Genomic DNA, 22311 nt, shown 5'->3' with positions numbered 1-22311 from the left:
TGTATAGGCTGGCTCCTCTGCCTGGAATGCACCCACTCCTCTCTCCTGCCTTTTAGAACCCAAAGCTTCTTTCAAAGCTCATTTCAGGTGTCACCTTCCTACCTGGAGCTTTTCCTGATCCCTCTAGGGCCTAGTGTTTCCTACATCACCTGAAATTACCCTGTGCTTACATTGCCTCTGTGTGTGTGTGTGTGTGTGTGTGTGTGTGTGTGTCCTTTGTTCATGACACCAGGGTGATGTCAAGACTTGCAGTTGATTGGATTTAAGTGAGGAAGGGCTGTGCAAGGTCACCAACCTCACTTTTTCCTCCAGAGTCATCTGGGTCCAGTGGCAAAATATAGATCAAGATGACTGGAGATGGTCCCAGATATTTTAGGCAATTGGGGTTAAGTGACTTGCCCAGGGTCACACAGCTAGTAAGTGTCAAGTGTCTGAGGCCAGATTTGAACTCAGGTACTCCTGAATCCAGGGCCAGTGCTTTATCCACTGCACCACCTACCTGCCCCTGGGCCGGCACTTTATGTACTGTGCCACCTAGCTGCCCCGTATATTATGTATTTATGTATAATAACAATGATGACCAAAAGAATGGTGCTTTATATAGGCATTTATACAATGTGTTAAAGTTTATGAAGCATTTTATAAATATTGCCTCATTTTATTTTCACCACACCCCTGGGAGGTAGGTGCAATTATTACTCTTATTTTACAGATGAGATAACTGAAGCAGACAGAGGGTTAAAGTAATCCACCCAGGGTTGCACAATTATAAGTGTCTAAGGAAGAGGGGAGGGGAGGAAAGGAGGGAGAAAAATTTGGAACTCAAAATTTTGTAAAAACCAATGCTAAAAATTGTTTTTATAAATAATTGGAAAAAAATACTATTTTTGTTGTTTTTTGTTTGTTTTGGTGGGACAATGAGGGTTAAGTGACTTGCCCAGGGTCACGCAGCTAGTAAAGTGTCAAGTGTCTGAGACTGGATTAGAACTCAGGTCCTCCTGAATCAGTTCAGGGCTGGTGCTTTATCCACTGTACCTTCTAGCTGCCCCTAAAATACTATTAAAAAATTTTTTTTAAGTGTCTAAGTTTGGATTTGAATTCACATCTTTCTGACTCCAGGTTCAGTGCTCTACCACTTGGCTGCTTCTGATATTTATATACCTTGTTTCCCTCTATGGGATGTTAGCTCCTTGAAGGCAGGGACTAGTTAATTTTTTTTTTCTTTTCATCTACTTCACTTAACAAAGCACCTGGAACATAGGAGGTGCTTAATAAATGCCCATTAGGTGATTGAACTACAGCAGGATTTAGGGCAGACACTGGCTTTTCCAACAGGCACAATGATCACATGCAAAAGGTTGGACTGCTCCCCATGAGTAATAGGTACCCAGCTCCACAGGAAGGCTACCCAGCATATCAGGGACTTTCTTGGATCATTTATAGTAGCAAAGTAGGCGATTTAAGACTCACCTATAGGTATATGGTCCCACTTCTTCTACTCGAGGGTCCTCCCCCTGGAGGATTTCATCTGGATTGGTAACATTGAAGAAATAGAACTGCATATATATCGGAGGCGGCGGGTTTTCCCAGGAGTCAAAGATATCAGTACCATTCTTTAATACAGTGTTCTGGGGAAAAGAAGGAAAAGATGGAGTTTTACAATATTTACAGATTGTGTTGGCTATAAGTATCAGGAGAAATAGAAAAAACTTTCCCCACAGTGACTGCCAAAGCTTAATATGTATGCATGGGTGATATATGAATATTTTACACATACTCCTATTGTCTGAAGTGTCACAAGAAAAAAAAGTGGGGGTCCTTAGGTATTCCTCTGTAAAGAATTACACTCTTGTACACAGTCCAGTTAGAATTAAAATAATCTTTTATCTGGTGCTAGATAAAGGGACCAAGGGGTAAGTCAAAGATTTTTACCCCTGGGGAGGAGGACTCAGAAACATTTTCCTCCCAGAACAAAAGGAAGGCAAAAGCTGTTATGGAGGAGATATGGGGTGACTACTTGAAAACTGGAAAGTTCCCTTTTGGGGGTAGGGTGGGGAAAGCTTGGATGCTTGTCGTAGTCCTAAGAGTCCAGGAGGATTTTTTTTGAAATGATGATCCTGACCTTTGGGGTTATCTCTATCTCCTAGCTCCTGTCAGGTAGTAGCTACACCTAAGTGACATTCCTGCTATAGAATTTTATCTCCCCTTGCTTCTTAGTGAAGTCTGTCCTGATACCTAGCTGGCCAGTTTAAACTTTAATAGTCCCTTGATTCCTTGATATGCCTGTCCTGCTACCTGGTCATCTTTGGTTTTGCTTCTCACAGGAAAAACTTCTTCTAATTTATCCTAAGCGCCATGTGAGAAGTATTTATTTTCTTAAAATAGTGAACTTAGCAACCACCAACAAAACATTCAAATACACAAACAAGAATTAAAAAAACCAATCACACATAAAATCATAAACTTCTGTTATTTGTGATTTACAAGCACATTACACAACAGCAAGAAAACACCCTACTTATTTCCACATCTCTCCACACTATTTCTCTATGTTACTTTCCTTCCAATAAACATTTTTATTTAAAGTTTTGAGTTCCAATTCTATAGCTCCCACCTTCCCCTTCCCTCTCCCAATCAGATATAGGTTATACATGTGCAATTATGTAAAACATTACCAAACTCTGTTATTTTCCAAGTTTATTTCTACCATAGTTGTGATCAGTGTGAGCTTTTTTGCTCAGATTTTGTAAATCTCTGCTCTTGTTCACTTCATAATCATCTTTCCAAATCTCTTTGAATCTTCATATTTGCCATTTCTATGATGTGACAATACTACATTGCATTCACATGACACAATTTGTTACATTCCCTAGTGGTTGAACACATAAGTCATTTCCAGATTTTTGCTATTATAATAAAGCTGCTAAGAATATTTATGTCAGGTAAGTGGATTTTTTCCTTGAAAACTTTAATTATTTCCATTTTATTGATAAGAAAATTGATGTCCAGAGAGATTATGGATTAGGTTGTGGTTCTAGTAGTGAAATTACCTATCAAAAAAGTAGGAAAAATTTTTCCCCCAAAAGACTGTGCTTGACTTAAGTTAAAGAAAGGTCATGAAAGGTCAAGGGAAAAGCCTCCATCTCTTTACATAAAAAATCTGAAAAGGTGCCAGAAAGCTCAATGATAAGGAAAAATAAGCAGAATTCCTTCAGAATTGAGCCAAAAGATAGTCAGAAACTGGTGGAGGCTGGGAGAGGTGTCTCATTACTCATAAGGATGTCCTCCCAATTCCTTTTCTTGAGATTCAGCTATTTACATTCTCTATTTCCTGTTCTGTTAATCTGGGTAGTTCATATTTTTGTAAATATTTATCCATTCCATTTGTTAACAGTTTTGCTTGGCACCTAATTTAACAGAAATTGTTTCTAATAATCGTTTCCTTTGAAGAAAAGACTAGAATTTAAAGAGAGACTAATTTAATCCAAAAGAATTGGTGAGTCAAAGAACAAATCATGAAAACAATTGACCATTTCATTAAAGAAAATGACAAGAAGATTTGTATAGCACTTTAGACATGCTCATTTTTTTTGAGCCTCACAATCATCCTGCAAGGTAGTTGCTATTGTTTTTGTTATTGTTATTCTCATTTACAGAGAAGGAAACTGAGGCTGATAGTGGTTAAGGGACTGGCCTGGAGTCATACAGCTCCTGTTTGAGGCAGGATTGAAACTCATTCCTTCCTGACTCCAAGTTCAGCTCTCTCTGTTTACTACACTAGGGTCTTGTTGTTGTTCAGTTGCTTCAGTTGTCTCTGACTCTCTGTTACCCCCATTTGGGATTTTCTTGGAAGAGACACACCAGTAGTTTGCCATTTCCTTCTCCAGCTCATTTTACATGAGGAAACTGAAGCAGAGTTAAGTGACTTGCCCTGGGTCATGAAGCTAGTAAGTGTCTGAGTGTGTGAGATAGGATTTGAGCCCAGATATTCCTAACTCCAAATCCAGCAGACATTTATGCCACCTAGTTGTTGGGCACCAATGAGAAAAACGATGTAAACTCCCGAGATGCAGCCAAAGCAGCTATGAGGGGGGAGGTTATATTTCTAAGCACTTTAAAATGTATTTTGTTAAATACTTTTCTTTTAAAAATATTTCCCTTAAATATTCTACTTTTAAAATTTCGCTAATTATTTTCCAATTACATGTAAAAAAATTCAACAATCATTTAAAAATTTTTGAGTTCCCAATTCTCTTTTCCTCCTGTCCCTCCCCACTCTTGAGAAAGCAAGCAATTTGATATCAATTATTTATGTGAAGTCATACAAAAGATATTTCCACATTAGCCACATTGAAAAAGAAAACACAAACAAAATTAAAAATAAAGGTAAAGAGTTAAAAGAAAAGTTTGTTTCAATCTGTTTTCAGAGTTCGTCAGTTCTTTCTCTGGAGATGAATAGCATTTTTTTGTCATGGGTCCTTTGGAATTCTCTCGGATCCCTGTCTTGATCTAAGTAGCTAAGACTTTCACAGCTGATCATTCTCACAATGTTGCTGTTACTGTGTACAATGTTCTCCTGGTTCTGCTCACTTCACTTTTCACCAGTTCTTAAGCTAAATACTTTCATCGACAAAAGAGAAAGGCTAAACCTATGAATGAAAGGACAGACAACTAATAAAACCATATTTTAGCAAACAGTTCACAGTTGAGAACCTCACTTGACTCCTTCCTCAAGCAAGGCGAGCAAATCTAACCTGCTTTCCTCTCACCAGGATTCTACATCGTCCACTTCTCCTTCAGCATCTCTTTTTATACAGTGAAACAACTGCAAAAAACGCTTTCTCTTTTCAATTTTTCCATCTCAAGTCAGAGAATCAAAGAAAACATCTTTCCGAGATGCTTCACCTCTCTTCTACTCAAGGTGGCGCTGGAGGGCAAGAACTAGAACGCCAGTCTTTTCCACCCAATCAGGAGTGAGTAGCCAAAGCTTTATGGTCAGCCCACTGCTCCAGCTATTGTTTTCTTCAGTCAGGGTACAACCAATTTCCTTTTTTTTTTTTTTTTTTTTGGATCCCTTGCTGAATTTTCTTCTCCAACCCCATTCTTCCTCACCAAACTCTCAGCCCAACTTCCAACGCTTTTCAGTGACTTAAATTAGAGCCTCCTAGAACTACCAACACAACAAATTTCCCCCTATGAAATCAACAGTCTTTATTGAAAAATCTCTCAACCTCCAACTAAGTTATATTATTTTTCATTTTTTGTAGTTTTACTCTCCTAGGTCTTAAAACCTGGAAATGAACTGAAGAATGATAATGCTCTGCAGCTCCCGCCATTTATCAATTCTCAAAACAGGATCCTTATGTGCAGTTTATATTTCTATTTTAGTTTGACAGCACGGCTTTAAACCATTAAACCTAAAGTACAAATGAGGTATCACCTTACATCTGTTAAAAATTTTATTTTATTTTTAATTTATGGAATAAAACAAGCATTTCCATAACACAGTACAATAAAAAAAGAGGATTACACATGAAACTGCAAATCTACCAAGCACAATTTACTATTTCTTTTTCTTTCTTTCTTTCTTTCTTTTTTTTTTTTTTGGTAAGGCAATTGGTGTTAGGCAACTTGACACAGCTAGTGTCAAGTGTCTGAGGCCGGATTTGAACTTAGGTCCTCCTGAATCCAGGGCTGGTGGTCAGTCCACTGTGCCACCTAGCTGCCCCTACTTCTTTCAAATATGCAAAAAATGATCATGTGAATTTCTTTTTTCCCCTCCCTTCCACTCCCCCCCCCAATGGCTACCATTAGACAAAAATTGGTATATGTGTATATAGCTATATATATATGTGTAAAATTATTCTATATGTATTTCTATTTATTTATACTCTACATTTTTTATAAATTGATTTAAAATTTTATATTTATAAAATAATTTACTTTCTGACCCAAACTGCTGAAATCTTATCTGACAAGTGTGTTTCTTTACTTTTTTTTTAAGCAACAAAGCAAGACTTTACATGGGGGGAGGGGAAGAATAGGGGCCAGATCAGGGGAGTCCGCAGTCTAAGGTGAAGAGGCACAAGGAGTTTCACCGGATTGAGGAGCAACTGCCTCATAGCCTATAAAAGCAAGTTAAGGGGCAGCTAGATGGCACAGTGGCTAAAGCGCTGGCCCTGGATTCAGGAGTACCTGAGTTCAAATCCAGCCTCAGACACTTAACGCTTACTTAACCCCCATTGCCCCGCAAAAAAAAAAAAAAAAAACAAGTTAAACTGGATGTATTCTATGACTTGTCATATCTTTTTTGCCTTTGTTCGTATCTGCAAGTGCAATGACATAATAGGCTCATTTGTTGCCTTAAAAAATAATAAGCCAAAGTTCTTTTCCTACTTCTTTCAGACATAAGAAAAAAGCTAGCATTTTGTGCCTTTTTATCAATTGCTTTTAATTATTTTATTTATGCAAAAGTATTCTTTCTGTCCCTTTCATCACCAAACTGCTCCATATGAAAGAGCTAACTTTACACCTATAACCATAACAGTGGGTAATCATAAAATTTCTGCAGCAAAACTTATAGAATATTTGTGGAGCTGAACTGAGCTTCCCAGGCCCCTTCTACTGAGCCATTCTAGCTCAGTGCTAAAAGACTTGATACTTTGAGATGATAAAGCAAACCCTTTACTGGCCACTGAGTCAACAAGACCTACTGACTCAGCTTTCTTTAAACAAATGTCTTTGAACTTCTCACTTTCTTCTTCCTTTTTCTAGAACATGTGATAGGGAACTCCCCCTGGGTCTTCCAAGAGGGATGGAAGGGGTTCTCCTTCTCTCCACTTCTATCAGATGGCAAGTTGGTTACACATAGGTTAGTATATGTCCTGCCCAAGTAGGGCATGGGGCTGGTCCTTGGCCCCCGGACTGCATGTTCTACTGAGGTAATCCTTGTGTGTTCAACAGATCAGGAATTCATGGGTCCCTCAGTCAAAGCTGACTGTCAGTAAGAAGAGTTTTCTGCAAATAAGCCCTTTTAGGGACAGGTAGGTGGATAAAGAACCGGCCCTGGATTCAGGAGGACCTGAGTTCAAATTTGGCCTCAGACACTGACACTTACTAGCTGTGTGACCCTGAGCAAATCACTTAACCCTCGTTGCCCCAAACCCAAAGTCCTTTTAAGAGGAGATGACCATGAAGGGATGATAAACCATAAACTTTGCTTGGCTAGTTGAGAAGACATGGACTTCAAGAAAGCTTCAAGGATAGTGGGGGGGGGGTGTAAAAAATGAAGTGCCTTTTCAACAGTCTCACTAAATGTTCAATAGGGGCAGCTAGGTAGTGCAGTGGATAGAACATTGGCCCTGGAGTTAAGAGCACCTGAGTTCAAATCTCACCTCAGACACAAGTTGTATGTGGACAAATCACTTAACTCCAGTTGCCTTAAACATCCGGGGCCATCTCTAGTCATCCTGATGTATGTCTTGCCATGGGACCGAGGAAAGAATGAGGTTGGTGACCTTGCACAGTTAAATCCAATTCAGTGCAAGTCATGACATTTCCCCAACTTCATGGTCCTCTTGGAGAACAACAACAATAAATGTCCAACATTTAAAATATTAAGATCAAGGAGACTATATTAGAAGTTGAGTCATTGTATCAATATACATTTCCTTGTCTTTTGTGTTTTAACTATTATTTTTGTGTGGGGAAAAAAGCTGTCCTATTCCTGATTCCTATTCCTAAATTGAACACCTTTCTACTCCCTTTGGAGGATACCCTAGACTTAAGCCATACTTAAGCTTTATTTAATTCTCCTCTGGGTTGTGGGTTAGGGGTATAAAGAGCTAGAGCATGTGAGAAAAGAGCTTGACCACTATCTTAAGAGGCTGTGTTTTCCCCCAAATAACCTGAGTTTACATGCATGAGTCTAGAGCTAAGGACCCTTTTCCCTCCTGGGCTGTGTGTCTGGCTCTTGTTACATAATGTAGACACAGAAAACAATTATTTTGAAAGGATGAGAAGAGATTAAATCATATTTTAAAATAATTTTAGATTGTTTCATTTAGTCACAGGAGAAACATTTTGCTATGAGAGCAATGTGATCTAATAGACTTTGTTATTTTTGAAAATCTTGGCTTAACACTTTTTGATACAATGACTCAAAGAGATGTCTAAAGTTCAGTTAAATTTGACACTCTGTTTTAATGCCTGTTATAACGGAAACAGACAAATCACAAAGAATGAATGGAAAACATGCCTTACTGACTGCACTTTCTAAATCATGATATTCATTTTCAGTCCAATTCACCAATTATGTAAAGGCTTTCTGCTGAAATCCAGTGAGTTTCTTTCCTTTTTCCCTGATGTTAATTGGATGTTCTTTCAAACCAATTAGAAAGAACTGCATTTTAATATTTTTTTACAAATGGGCTGAAAACCACTGAAGTTCTTTGTTGGGGTTGTGGGTTCAATTCCCTTGACAGAAGTTGAGGATCAGAGATGATTAATCATTGACACACCAGCATGACATTATGTGTGATTAACTATTTGTGCTTTATTATCCAAATAGCCCAGTATTTATAGCAAAAAAAACCACACAACAACAAACCACGAAGTAATCAAATAAAGTCTCTGCAAGAATAAGTCTTTTTTTTGTGTGTGTGGGGCAATGAGGGTTAAGTGACTTGCCCAGAGTCATACAGCTAGTAAGTGTCAAGTGTCTGAGGCTGGATTTGAACTCAGGTCCTCCTGAATCAAAGGCCGGTGCTTTATCCACTGCACCACCTAGCTGCCCCAAAAATAATTCTAAGAGAATAAGAGTAATTTTTCAACCTTTCAGCCTTGACCTGGCAGAACCTGTTCTAGACTTTAACAGAGCAAGGTTTGTACACCGGATTCTCTGGAACCCTGGGATTCCAGCCAAGCATTGTCAATGGAATTTAGGCCTTGACCACAAAGTTTCCCAGGAGACTTGCTGCCTCAGTGACCACGGCCCAAGCCTGGGTAGGGGGAACTCAGTCAGAGGGGTGACAGAGAACCCCCTGGGTTCACCAACATCTCCCTCTTTCTGAGAAGCCACTGGCCCATTTCCCCAAGGTTATATATGATTAAAAATAGATAGTATAATGGGGCAGTTAGGTGGTGAAGTGGATAGAGCACTGGCCCTGGAGTACCTGAGCTCAGCTCTCACCTCAGACTCTTACCAGCTGTGTGACCCTAGGCAAGTCCCTTAACTCCAATTGCCTTAAACATCTGGGTCATCTCCTGTTGTCCTGATGTATGTGTATCTTGCCCTGGACCCAGATGGCTCTGGAGGAGAGAGTGAGGTTGGTGACCTTGCACAGTTAAATCCAATTCAGTGCAAGTCATGACATTACCCCAACTTCATGGTCCTCTTCAAGAACAAAGGACAAACAACAACAACAACAACCCAACAACAGCAACCACCACCACGACCACCACAACAACAACTTGTGTCCATTGCCTAAGCTCCCTACCCCACTCGAATCCCTATTTCCTGGTACAGTAATAACATCCTGGAGGCAGGAGTGCAGAAAATAGAGGTTGGATTTAAATCAATATAGGAATTCAAAACTCATTCTTCAAGCAACAGAAAAAAATGCCCAGTTGAATGCCCTCTGGCATTGCTTTTACTACCTTAGCTTGGCAGTGCCTTGGGACAATAGCAAAATAAATCTTAGGGGTTTTTTTCTCTTCATGCTAAATGAAAAAAAGATTTGGCCTGTAACCATTATAGGCTTTCTGGATAAGGCATGCCACCTGTAAGATGCCTTCATTAACCCTGGCAAGTCTTCTTACACCAGCTCTCCAGCAGCCACAGTCCAAAGGTAGTCTTGACCCCCACACAGTTGATAAAGAGCCAGCCAAACACTGAGCCTGTTGACCACCTCCAGACACTCAGCACACAATGGCACAACTGTTGGTCGATAACCCAAAGTTATAGCATATATATGTGCAAACCATTGCTCAATAGAATTAAGATTTTGAAATAAATGCAACTTTTTTTGTTGGGGGAAGAGCCGACATAACCTTCCCATTTATGCTTTTGTCTAGTCTCTCTTTTCTAAACAACTGTTTCAAGAAAGGTTAACCAAACAGTCAGATTCCCCCAATATATTGAGTGATTTTGCTTATTTCCCCCCTCTTCTCACTTTTCTTTTTTTTTTTTTTAAATTGTCATAAGGTATGACTCTCTGGAAGGGAAGAAGAAGAAGAAGGATACAAGAGAAAATTTTGGTTCTGTAAAAACAAATAAAAACCCTTATTTTAAAAAGATGCAAAGGGACAGGGCAGCTAGGTGGCACAGTGGATAAAGCATTGGCCCTGGATTCAGGAGGACCTGAGTTCAAATCTGACCTCAGACACTTGACACTTACTAGCTGTGTGACCCTGGGCAAGTCACTTAACCCTCATTGCCCTGCAGAAAAACAAAAACAAAAACAAGATACAACGGGAAAGGAGGAGAATCAGCTGAATAATTTCTATAATGAGAGCAACATTTTGAAGACAAACAATTTTGAAAGACTTAAGAATGCTGATTAATGCCATGGTCAACCACAATTCCAAAAGACTGATGGTGAAGCATGGTACTCATCTCGTGACAGAGAAGTAATGGACTCAGGATGAAGAGGGAGACATATACATTTTAGACATGACTAATGCCAAGATTTGTTTTGCTTGACTACAAATATTTGTTATGCATTTTTTCCTTTTCTTTTTTCAATGACAGGGAGGTGGGGGGAATGCCCATTTTTCTAAGTAAAAATGTAATTGTATATAATTATTATAATTTAACATTACATGCCATAAATTATAATAACTTATAAGGGAAAGCAATAAAAAGAATCTATTGCATTGTTTTGTCATTGAGTATAAAACCTTAAAAGCTAATCAAGCATTTATTGAAAACCTACTATGTACAAGATGCTGTGTTAGGGACAATGGGATTTACCAAAAAGCACAAGAGATGGGCCCTGACCTCTAGATGGTTACATTGTAGCTGGAGAGATCATGTGGATACACACAAGGTCACACAGCTAGTAAGTTTTATCTTGAGTTCCAGAAACTGGGGGCTTGAGAGCTATGCATTGTTCCTTCTATCATTCCTTCATGTAACTAGCTAAAATCCCCTTGGCTCACCAAATCTGTAGGTACTAGAGGCTTTAGGGATGGGGTTTCCTTAATTAAAAATTCATTGTAAAGATAAGAGGACTGAGTTCATCTCCCCTTCAATGCGGCCATTCCTGCTGTAGCTGTTAAGTCCTTAGGCAGGCCCAGGCAGATAGAGGGAGGCTCCCAAAGCAAGAACAGGCCTAGGCTGGGCCTCTGTTAGTTTTATAAATAGCTAGTCCACAACTTGTTCTACGGCATTTTGAGTTGTCTGAGATAGAGCAGGGGACAGGTTCTCAATAAACATTTAGCAGACTTTATTTCTTAGTGAAGAAAAGAAAATTAAATCCATCACAACAAGGAAAACCTTTTTTTTTTTTTTAAAAAGCCCAGATAGTGAAAGTTTGCTAACTGGGTAACTTCTCATTTATGACCCTTCCCTCCCCCTTCCATCCTTCCCCTTTCTGAGTTCCCTCCCAATAGTTGATGGCTTGACCCCAGATTTCCTGCCCTTTCCCAGCTGAACTCCTGCAAATATTTGACCTCTCCCTCTCCTTAGCTCTCCCTTCAAAGTCTAACTCCTCTCCAGGCATGCTGGGAATCTCGGGGTATGCTGGCATAGCTTCCCCAAGAGTCTGGGAGGTTTTTTTTGCTCTCTGTTCTTGCTCCCAGTTGGTTGAGTGTGGGGTGGGGGAGGTGCAGAGGGAGTCAGTGTGCACGGAGTCTCTGCTCCCTCCTTATCACCAAGATGGAGTGCACGGAGTATTCAGGTAGGGCTGGCAACAATGGTGTGAGGGCTTGCTGAGCCCTTTTTTAGGGGTGCTCATCCACTTTTTGCATCCCCCCTATCAGGCCTCAAATCTGTGGGGGAGATAGGGGGTATCTACCCCAAGCATGTGAAGACTTCCTCTGTAATGGGCAGGTGAGAAAAATTTATTCCAACAGCCATGAAGGTGGCTGAAGCAGATGCTGTGGAACACTTAGAGCTTGGTAAGATAAGGAAGATGCCAAGATCATGCACTGCATCCTGGGCCATTACCAGTCTATTCATCATCTTTTCTGGCCACTGGACTTCAATGACTCTGGAAGAGAGAGGGAGGCTGATGACATTGTACAACTCTGCCTCACTTAAATCCAGTTCATGAGCAAGTCAAGACATCACTGTTGTCCCCTTTGAAAAAGAAGGACGAAAAACAATTTCCTCTCCAGAGTTTTTGGCTTTCTCCAATACATGCTTCTTTGCCATTGCAGCATGGGTGGGCCTTTCTCAGGGGCCCCACCTGTTCTCTCTTCACTATAGATCTCTTTGATGTCTATCTAGGAAGGATCATGGGATCATGGAGCTAAAGCTAGAAGCAGGGATGTCCTGGAAACTTCTTGTACATTTTGAGAGGCAGGTGTGCCAGCACACCCCATCTCAAAAAAATCTTTGAAAAGGGTCAGCTAATTTAAACTCCTCATTTTACAGATGAGAAGATGGAAAATCAGTTCCTTGAGACCTGGAAGTAAGAACTTGACTAAGGAAATAGAAGTAAGTGACTTGTCCAAAGTCACACAGGTGGCAGAAATGAGAGTGAAGTTGGAACACAAGTCCTCTCATTCCAAACCACTGCTCTTTCTACCAGACCAGATTGCCTCTTTTTTTTTAAGTGAGGCAATGGGGGTTAAGTGACTTGCCCAGGGTCACACAGCTAGTAAGTGTTAAGTGTCTGAGGCTGGATTTGAACTCAGGTCCTCCTGACTCCAGGGCCGGTGCTCTATCCACTGCGCCACCTAACTGCCCCCCAGATTGCCTCTTAACAGAGAAAAGGAAGAAGTAGGAATGGAAAGTTTATCAATACTAAAACACTAAAGTGGCTGTTTCTATTTTTTCTTCTTTTTTTTAAGTTTTGAGTTCTAAATTTTATCCGTCCCCCCTCTAATCCCCTCCCTGAAGCAGTAAGCAATCAGATATAGGTTATACATGTACAGTTATGTAAAACATTGCCATATTAGTCATTTTGTAAAAGAAAACTTGAAAAAATAAAAGTGCAAAACAGCATGCTTCAGTCTGTATTCAATCAATATCAATTCTTTCTTTGCAGGTGGATAGTATGCTTCATCATTAGTCCTTTGGGATTATCTTGCTGAGAATAGTTAAGTCATTCACAGTTCTTTATCAAATAGTATTGTTGTCACTGTACACAAAGTTCTCTTGGTTCTGCTCACTGAACTTTATATCAGTTCATACAAGTGTTAAGGGCTAAAATTCTAGCTAGTCTGTCTAAAATATCTAATGAGTGGTTGCCAATAAATTATAAGCTTCAGCAAGAGTTAGACTTTTAAGCATTTATTAAGGAGAATGAGAATTTGGTAAAGAGAGAGAGAAAGGCCTAGATTTCTATCTATTAAAGGGAGAGCACATTTTTAGCTCCCTTCTCCGCCAACGTCCTCAGGAAAGAGAGTGAGACCGAGCGCCAGTCTCTTCCTTCCTCCTCCCACTAGTCCGCGTCACTTCCTGAAGCCTGGTCTTGCCCTCAAAGACCTTTGCTTCATGGGCAGAACTCTTCTACAGTAAGTATCCAGCAGGTGCCGTCATTCCAATCGTTACAGTCCCCCCTGTTGTTCCTCAAGAAACAAAATGTTTCCTTGATGGAACAGTAAAAACAATATAATAACTATTGCTAACTAATAATATGTGAACAACAATATAGAAAAGGAAGAGAGGAAAGTTTTGTCCAGAGGAGCGATTTTTTTTTTGTCCTCATGAACCGACGCTTTGACATTAGTCTTGCAAAGGGAGGGCCTCTGCAGAGAATACATGTTACAGATGGTGTATATTATAACAGAAAGAGAAAAAACCAACAAAAACAACAAATCAAAACTGTTCATTTAAAGTCTCTGAAAGTCTTTTCTCAGATGTCCTCTAGGTGTAGTCGTGGAATGGAAGTCTTTTCAGGGGTTGATGTGTGGATGCTGGTAATCAGCCAGGAAATTTCCTACAAAATTGAGCTTAACACAACTTTAAAATAGCTTTGTCAATAATCAAATCAAACAATGAAAGTTTTCAAAAACATGTCTAAGGGAATTCAGAATCTTAGTTGTTACACATGAAACATATAATAAAACAAAAATTGAACCATTCTTTAAAATTATAATATTACTATAGTCCCCCCCTTATGGAGGGTAATTGAGAAGACAATTGCTGCGATATTAATTATTAAAAATAATTTTTTTATCTTTGTTTCATCACTTTTTGCATCATCTGCCTAATTATCCTCATGCCATTATGAGAAATTAAAAAATCTAATATAATTGGTAACAGGTGTCAAGGCCAAATTCAACACTGTATTTATCATGACACCTGAGATAATTATGGGGGTTACCATAAAAGAACAGAGAAATGATGGGATATGAGCATTCCCACACTTGAGCAATATGTACTGCTCATACAGTATGCCAGGCTTAAAATAGGTGGATGGAATATATGTCCAAGCCACCGAACATATTGGAAGAAACTGAGTCAGACTTAATCAGATGCATGGGATTGAGATGTCCATGGCATCAGGCATATAGGAGGGAGCATAGAAGCCAGGTGTAGAAGTGAGATGGGTGGGATGAATACTTCCAGCCATCTGTACAATATTGTGGGGAAAAATAAAATAAAATATTAAACCAAGAGAATCCAACCTCAACATTTGTCAAAAGCCGTTCCCTCGGCCATACCTTAACTTCGTGCATGTCTCCCCTCATGTAACAGTTCAATGTCTGCTCTTTGCATGTATTCCTCTTGTGATTGGATGGCATCTTGGCCAACTGGCATCTGATAACTCAGAATAAAGGCAATTAATGTCTTAAAATGATAAGTTCCCATAATCCAAGTCTCATATGGATTTAAAAATTGAGGATAATAAATGATTGCAAAAAATGTGAATACATCTTGACTCAGAACACAATATATAATTATGCAACAATTTCAAATAATACCCCTTTTTTGCACTTAGTATACAATTACTTTTGTGAAAAATCAGAACATATTTAAATACAAGTTAAAGCACAACAGAATATCAAAGAAAACTTTTTTCTGAAAAAAGAAAACTTTTACAAATGTTCCCCTCTTTTTTTTTTTTTTGGAATATGCTTATCAAAAATAATACTTCTAGAATCAATTTACACTTGCCATGGCAAACAATTTGCCAGGGAAATGTTTTAAAGAGTTTGATCAAATAATCAGTTGAGAAAAAATAACAAAAACAAACAACTCAGAATATGGGAGCACAATACTCCTAGAATTAACACTGTATTATGAAATCAAAACCATCTTGCAATTTTTTCAAAATTAGATAAATGAATAGAAGAAAATACACATGGAACAATAAAAGACAGTGAAATTCAAACTAAGGAAATCTAAATGAACATGAACTTAAAGAGTATTATAAAATATAAACTTGATCACATGACTAAAAAGCTTTTACAAATATTCTCCTTGTTTTAAAAACTAAGTATAAGACACAATCTCAAAAGCATGAAAATCTCTATGAAAATAAACCCATACCATTAATTTCAAAATGTATATATAATAGCATAGAAATCCTATGTAACCTCTGAACTGACATTATTACTCTGAGTGAATTCAGAACACTTTTGATTCCGATATCTAAAATCCCCAATACTCATATCAATACCTTGCTGCTTACTTCTACATTTCTGTAAAATATGTACCCTTCCATGGCAAAAGAAGCAGAGTCTTGAACTATGGTGATGATTGTCATTCTTATTCAGCTTAAGTTTTTCTTCTTTAACCCCTCTATATTGTCTGTCAGTCTTTTCACCATACAAATGCTTTATAAGATTACTAATTAAAGACAAAAGCAGGTTAGCAAAATTATGAACAAAACAAGCATATCTGGAATTTAAAGGGCTTTCTAAGGTTGTCTCAGAAGCACAGCCAGGCTGGGAAAGGGCTGAGCCTGAAGCTGCAAATGTAGTTAGAGAAAGTTGAGCATGCGCATCAGTTCTCTGGACTTCCCAGGCCGGGGAAGCAATGGGCTTGGCCATGGGAGGAGTAGAGGGTGGGGTCTGGGGAGGAGGGGAGGGACCAGCACAATTTGAATCCGACTTGATTTTGAACTCAGGCCTGGATTCCTCTTCCCCCACTTTGCCTCCAGGTGCTAGGGGATTAAAAGCTTCTAGAGGGTGGGTCATTGCCTCCAGGCATGCAAAATTAAAGCAACAATTACTGTTAGAACTGGGAAAAGCTGCGGGAATCTCTTCAGGTTTCTCTGAAAAAGCATGGTTGGGAGAGGGAGAGATATTTCCTTGTGTGAGTAAGTTGCTGGCTCTTTTAACAAAAATAAAAAGAAAAATAGAAAATCCACAAAAACAAAGCATTAACATGATCTTATCTCCCATTTGTCTGGTTAAACAGACTAAAATCAAAAATAGGATAATTAGGGAGTTTAAAAGGTCCATTTGAAAAAATTTAAAGGAAAACACAGCCAGTACACCAGTACTTAGCAGTTAAAGGGAGAGGGAGGGGAAATTTCTTACCCAACCAGAAGATCAGAAGAAGACTGAGGTTTAGCTTTCCTCTTCGTGGTCAGCCATCTGTTAAGGGCTAAAATTCTAGCTAGTCTGTCTAAAATATCTAATGAGTGGTTGCCAATAAATTATAAGCTTCAGCAAGAGTTAGACTTTTAAGCATTTATTAAGGAGAATGAGAATTTGGTAAAGAGAGAGAGAAAGGCCTAGATTTCTATCTATTAAAGGGAGAGCACATTTTTAGCTCCCTTCTCCGCCAACGTCCTCAGGAAAGAGAGTGAGACCGAGCGCCAGTCTCTTCCTTCCTCCTCCCACTAGTCCGCGTCACTTCCTGAAGCCTGGTCTTGCCCTCAAAGACCTTTGCTTCATGGGCAGAACTCTTCTACAGTAAGTATCCAGCAGGTGCCGTCATTCCAATCGTTACACAAGTCTTTCTAGGCCTTTCTGAAATCATCCTGCTTGTCATCTCTTATAGCACAATAATATTCCATCACCATCATATAACACAGCTTGTTTAGCCATTCCCTCAATTGATGGATATTCCTTTGATTTCCAATTCTTAGCCACTACAAAAAGAAACACTATAAATATTTTTGTACAAATAGGTCTTTTTCTCTTTTGGGGATGTCCTTGGGATATAAACCTAACAGTGGTATTGCTGGATCAAAGGGGATGCACAGTTCTATAGCCCTTTGAGCATAGTTCTAAATTGCTTTTCAGAATGGTTGAATCTTTTCATAACTCAACCAGCCGCGGATTAGCATCCCAGTTTTCCCGCATCCTCTCCAACATCCAATATTTTCCTTTTTTGTTATATTTGCCACTCTGATAGGTATGAGGTGATACTTCAGAGTTGCTTTAATTTGCACGTCTCTGAAAAATAGTGATCTAGAGCATTTTTTCATATTGATCATAGATAGCTTTGACTTCCTTGTCTGAAAACTACCTGCTCATATCCTTTGACCCTTTATCAATTAGGGAATGACTTGTATTTTTATAAATTTGATTCAATTCTCTATATATTTGAGAAATGAGGCCTTTATCAGAAATACTTGTTTCAAAAATTCTTTCCCAGTTTTCTGCTTCCCTTATAATCTTGGTTACATTTATTCAAAAGCCTTTTAATTTTATATAATCAAAATTATCTATCTATATCTTCTTTGGTCCTAAATTCTTCCTCTTTCCATAAAACTGACAGATAAACTATTCCATGGTTTCTTAATTTGCTTATGGTTTCACCCTTTATGTGTAAATCATGTACCCATTTTTACCTTATTTTAGTATACAATGTGAGATATCAATCTATACCTACTTTCTGCCATACTGTTTTCCAGTTTTCCCAAGCAGTTTTTGTCAAATAATTAGTTTTGTTCCAAAAGCTTGGATCTTTGGGTTTATCATATACTAGATTACTATAGTCATTTACTATAGTGTAATTTGTACCTATTCTATTCTACTGATCCACTTCTCTCTTTCTTAGCCAGTAGCAGATTGTTTTGATTGTTACAACTTTATATATATATATATATATATATATATATATATATATATATATATATATATATATATATATATATATATATATATATATATATATACACATATACATATACATACATATATATATACATATATATATATACATATATATACACATATAATATAGTCTTAATTCTCTGCTCTATCCAAGAATCTTAGAGTATCTGAAAAGTCAGTATCACCATGAAAGCAACATATATATGCCTTTTAAAATCAAGGCATAGAAAAAAATTAAGGACACAGCAGAGATAAGAAGGAAGCACAGAAAAGCAGGGTAGTTTTGAAAATGATGTATAATATTTACTACAAACAGTGTGAAATGGAAATTTATGGTTTAATATTGAATCCTTTCTGAGCACATGGAAATGCTTTTTTATGTTTAAGTTCAAAATGAATACTTAAAAAAAAAAATCAAGGCATCTCCAGACAATCAACTCTTGTGTTTCATTGACGAATATAGAGATTGCTAAGCCTAGGTCACAGACTGACTCAATGGGGGCCACAAAAAGCTGATAACTCGGCTCTGGAGCTTCCAAACTGGTTTATACCCCCTATTACAAGCCACTTAAAGGAAGAATGAAACATTTTCTATGCTTGTGTCATCAGTTACAAGCCTTGGAAGCTAACAGGTTTTAATTGTACCTGCCCAAGGCTCTTCTGAAAAAAAAAAAAAAAAGACTTGCTGAAACAAACACTTAATAATTCTAATCCTGAGTCACTGGCATAAGCAGTAAGGAGTGATTCATTCTACCCATTGTCGTGAGCCAATTTCTTTTTCCTTTTGGTGAAGTAACCTCTTCAGAGAATAATGTAAGAGTTAAGGGAAACCATCTCAGAAAGGCTTTTTGTACATAATCTCACAAGGACCTGTAACTTCACGATGACCTTGCTCACAAGTAAAGAGACTGTATATTATGCCCATTTTATTCCTGGGATCTAGAGGGCAAACTGACAAAGTTGATGGTAAGGCCAGGAGAACATGATACAATGGCAGGACAGATGAGAGGACCCAGTGGTCCTCAGTATCACCTGAAAGATTAGAGTTAGTTACTCCCTGCTCACTCAAGGGTTGTGACCAGTCATGTTGCTCTTCCCATCTGGCCACCTCAAAAAGGTCTAGGTGCCTGGGCTTTGAAAAGAGGGGAAAGGAAGAGAAGGTGTGACTTAGAGTCAGGAAGGCCTGAGTTCAAATTCTGCCTCAAATACTTAACAGCTATGTGATCCTGGGCATGTCACAAAACCTCTCTCGGCCTCAGTTTCCTCATCTATAAAATGGGCATCATATTGGGGCAGCTAGATGGCGCAGTGGATAGAGCACCGGCCCTGGAATCAGGAGTACCTGAGTTTGAATCCGGCCTCAGACACTTAACACTTAACTAGCTGTGTGACCCTGGGCAAGTCACTTAACCCCAATTGCCTCACTAAAATTAAAAAAAAAATGGGCATCATATTAATAGTCCCTACCTCCCAGGGATAGTTGGAATAAATATGCTAATTTAGGATGAGTAACTCCATTTTTTCAGCCTATATTTTGTGACTAATCAATTATTATGGGTTTTTCTCCTATAATAAGATAAACACTTGAGTGGTATGCTTTAGCAATGTTGTTTCTACCCTAAATTTGGTAAATAACTACTAATAACATGTGTTTCCCAGATTTGTCAAATTACTCTTGTATTCATGTGTCCCCCAGATCTAGTAATCAATTGCTAATGATGCATGCAGTTCCCAAATCTGGAAATTATTGATAAACGCTAATGATATTAGCTTTGATCGATAATTACCTTTTATAATAAACTTAGGTAATTGATCATCAGTAAGAATTTAAATGGAAATTATAAATCCTCTTAGCTAGAACCATAAAAACCCACTTTGGTAGCCCAGTCATCAGTCAATTTCTTGGTGGGGATCAGGATAGGCTTCTATATTCCCCAAACTTGGAAACAGGAGTATCCCATGTTTGTTTGAGAGCAGTGCTGATTGATGACAACTTGTCAGAAAGCCACCTTGGAGGAAGACACAAGGCTTCTGGCTAGGCAAAGAGTGAACTTTGTTGAGGGAGATGCCTCTTGGCACCTTGAGGAATCAGGTCAGTGGATTGTTCCCAGAGGGGCTGATGCTCATATTACTGAATAGTCTACAAAGTTTAATCACAAACATTCATTGATGAGGTTTCTCTGTGTAAGCATCCATAACATTTATTAGAGTAACAATAATGGTAAATGGTAAATCAATTTTATGAACACACCATATGTTTCCCCAGGGTAGTTGTGAGGAAAAAATGAAATAATGCATGTAAAACATCTTGCAAATCTTAAAGTACTACATAAATGCTATTAAGTGGCTGACTCAAATTTAATTATGTATAGAGCCAAACATTTTTAAACATGAGTGAGAAATAACTTCTCTAGCCACTGTAAAGTTTCTGTGGCTATGTCTGTTAAGAGTGGTAACAAGGGGGCAGCTAGGTGGTACAGTGGATAGAGCACTGGCCCTGGAGTCAGGAGTACCTGAGTTCAATTCCGGCCTCAGACACTTAACACTTACTAGCTATGTGACCCTGGGCAAGTCACTTAACCCCAATTGCCTCACTTAAAAAAAAAAGTGGTAACAAAAGTGTATTCTCAGACAGGAAGACTGATAGCTTTCCCACAGATACTCTTTTATTATGACTACTCATGTGAGGCAATGGTATGGCTCAGATGGGTCCTGGACCCTCCTGGATTAATCTTCAGGCAGCCTTCAGCTGCCTCCAAGAGTAGCTGTTCTTTGAATTGATGAAGCTGAATTTCCCTGTTCACATGATTTCCCAACAGGAAAGTTGTTGTTGTTTGTCCTTCATTCTCTCTCTCTTTTTTGGGGGGGGGGGCAGGGCAATGAGGGTTAAGCGACTTGCCCAGGGTCACACAGCTAGTAAGTGTCAAGTGTCAGAGGCCAGATTTGAACTCAGGTCCTCCTGAATCCAGGGCTGGTGCTTTATCCACTGCGCCACTTAGCTACCCCCTGTCCTTCATTCTCAAAGAGGACCATGACATTGGGTGATATCATGACTTGCACTGAATTAGATTTCAGTGAGGAAAGGCTGTGCAAGGTCACCAACCTCACTCTCTTCACCAGAGCCAGCTGGGTCCAATGGCAAGATATACATCAGCACAACTGGAGATAGCCCTGGATGTTTAAGGCAATTGGGGTTAAGTGACTTGTCCAGGGTCACACAGCTAGTAAGTGTCTAATAATTTGGGGGAGCTGCATTAGACACTATGAGAAGCTGCTTCTGGTTTGGGGGAGTTTTCAGGCCATAAGGGTACCACTGGAGTGTTCTTTCTGGTCTTTAGAGTACAAAAATAATTAAATATAAATTGAGAATTCATGAAGCCACCCACAGGGCCTAACAATCCATGATTGTCACTGATAACCCTGGAAGCACCTAACCTAAGAAGTATAGACAAATCACAGAAGAATTCAGGTCTTGAGCTTTATTATACTTTCCAGAATCACAGCCTCTCAAAGTTGAAGCGTATGTCCCCAGCAAGATGCCATTCAACCTCAACTCTAAGGCTTTCCTTCAGGTAAATCCACTTCACCTTTAGAGTCAGCAGTTCAATTTTAGATAATTTTTCTTTTCTTCTTCTTTCTTCTTCTTCTTTTCTTCTTCTTCTTCTTCTTCTTCTTCCTCCTCCTCCTCCTCTTCCTCTTTTTCTTTTTCATCTAAACATCTATTAAACACCTACTGTGTGCCAGGCTGTACTAAGCAAAGGGGATACAGAGAAAGGCAATAGACAAACCCCAGTCTCTTGCCCTCAAGGAGTTAATAGTCTAATGGGGGAGACAATAGGCAAACAACTATATATGAATAAGATATAGGTTGTCCCTAAAGTCTTAAGTCTTACTTCATTTTTAAGTATCAATAGAAGATTCTTGAAACAACCTGCATATATAAAGAATAAATTCCTCAAAAGGAAGACAGGCTGCTTGCAGAATGTGAGACTTGAAGGAAGCCAAGAAACCCAGTATGTAGGGATGAGGAAGGTAATTGATTCAGGCCTCATGAAAAGCCAGTGAGAATACTCATGGAGTGACCCCAAGGTTTGGGGCTAGGACAGGATCCCACTAACTTGAATA

General features: G+C 38.9%; 1 protein-coding gene across 1 annotated transcript in view; it reads right to left on the bottom strand.

The window, feature by feature from the left end:
* SCARB2 (scavenger receptor class B member 2) overlaps positions 1–22311 on the bottom strand; it is a 75523-nt gene that overhangs the window by 32588 nt on the left and 20624 nt on the right. Inside the window, exon 2 of the mRNA XM_043970028.1 lies at positions 1471–1628. Coding sequence (XP_043825963.1) covers positions 1471–1628 — 158 coding nt within the window. The remainder of the gene's footprint in view (positions 1–1470; positions 1629–22311) is intronic.

The sequence above is a fragment of the Dromiciops gliroides genome, chromosome 6 (genome assembly GCF_019393635.1).
Source record: "Dromiciops gliroides isolate mDroGli1 chromosome 6, mDroGli1.pri, whole genome shotgun sequence".
In the NCBI taxonomy this organism is placed as follows: Eukaryota; Metazoa; Chordata; class Mammalia; order Microbiotheria; family Microbiotheriidae; genus Dromiciops; species Dromiciops gliroides.
Note: the sequence above shows the minus strand (reverse complement) of the source record. Positions and strands in the feature narration are given on the sequence as shown.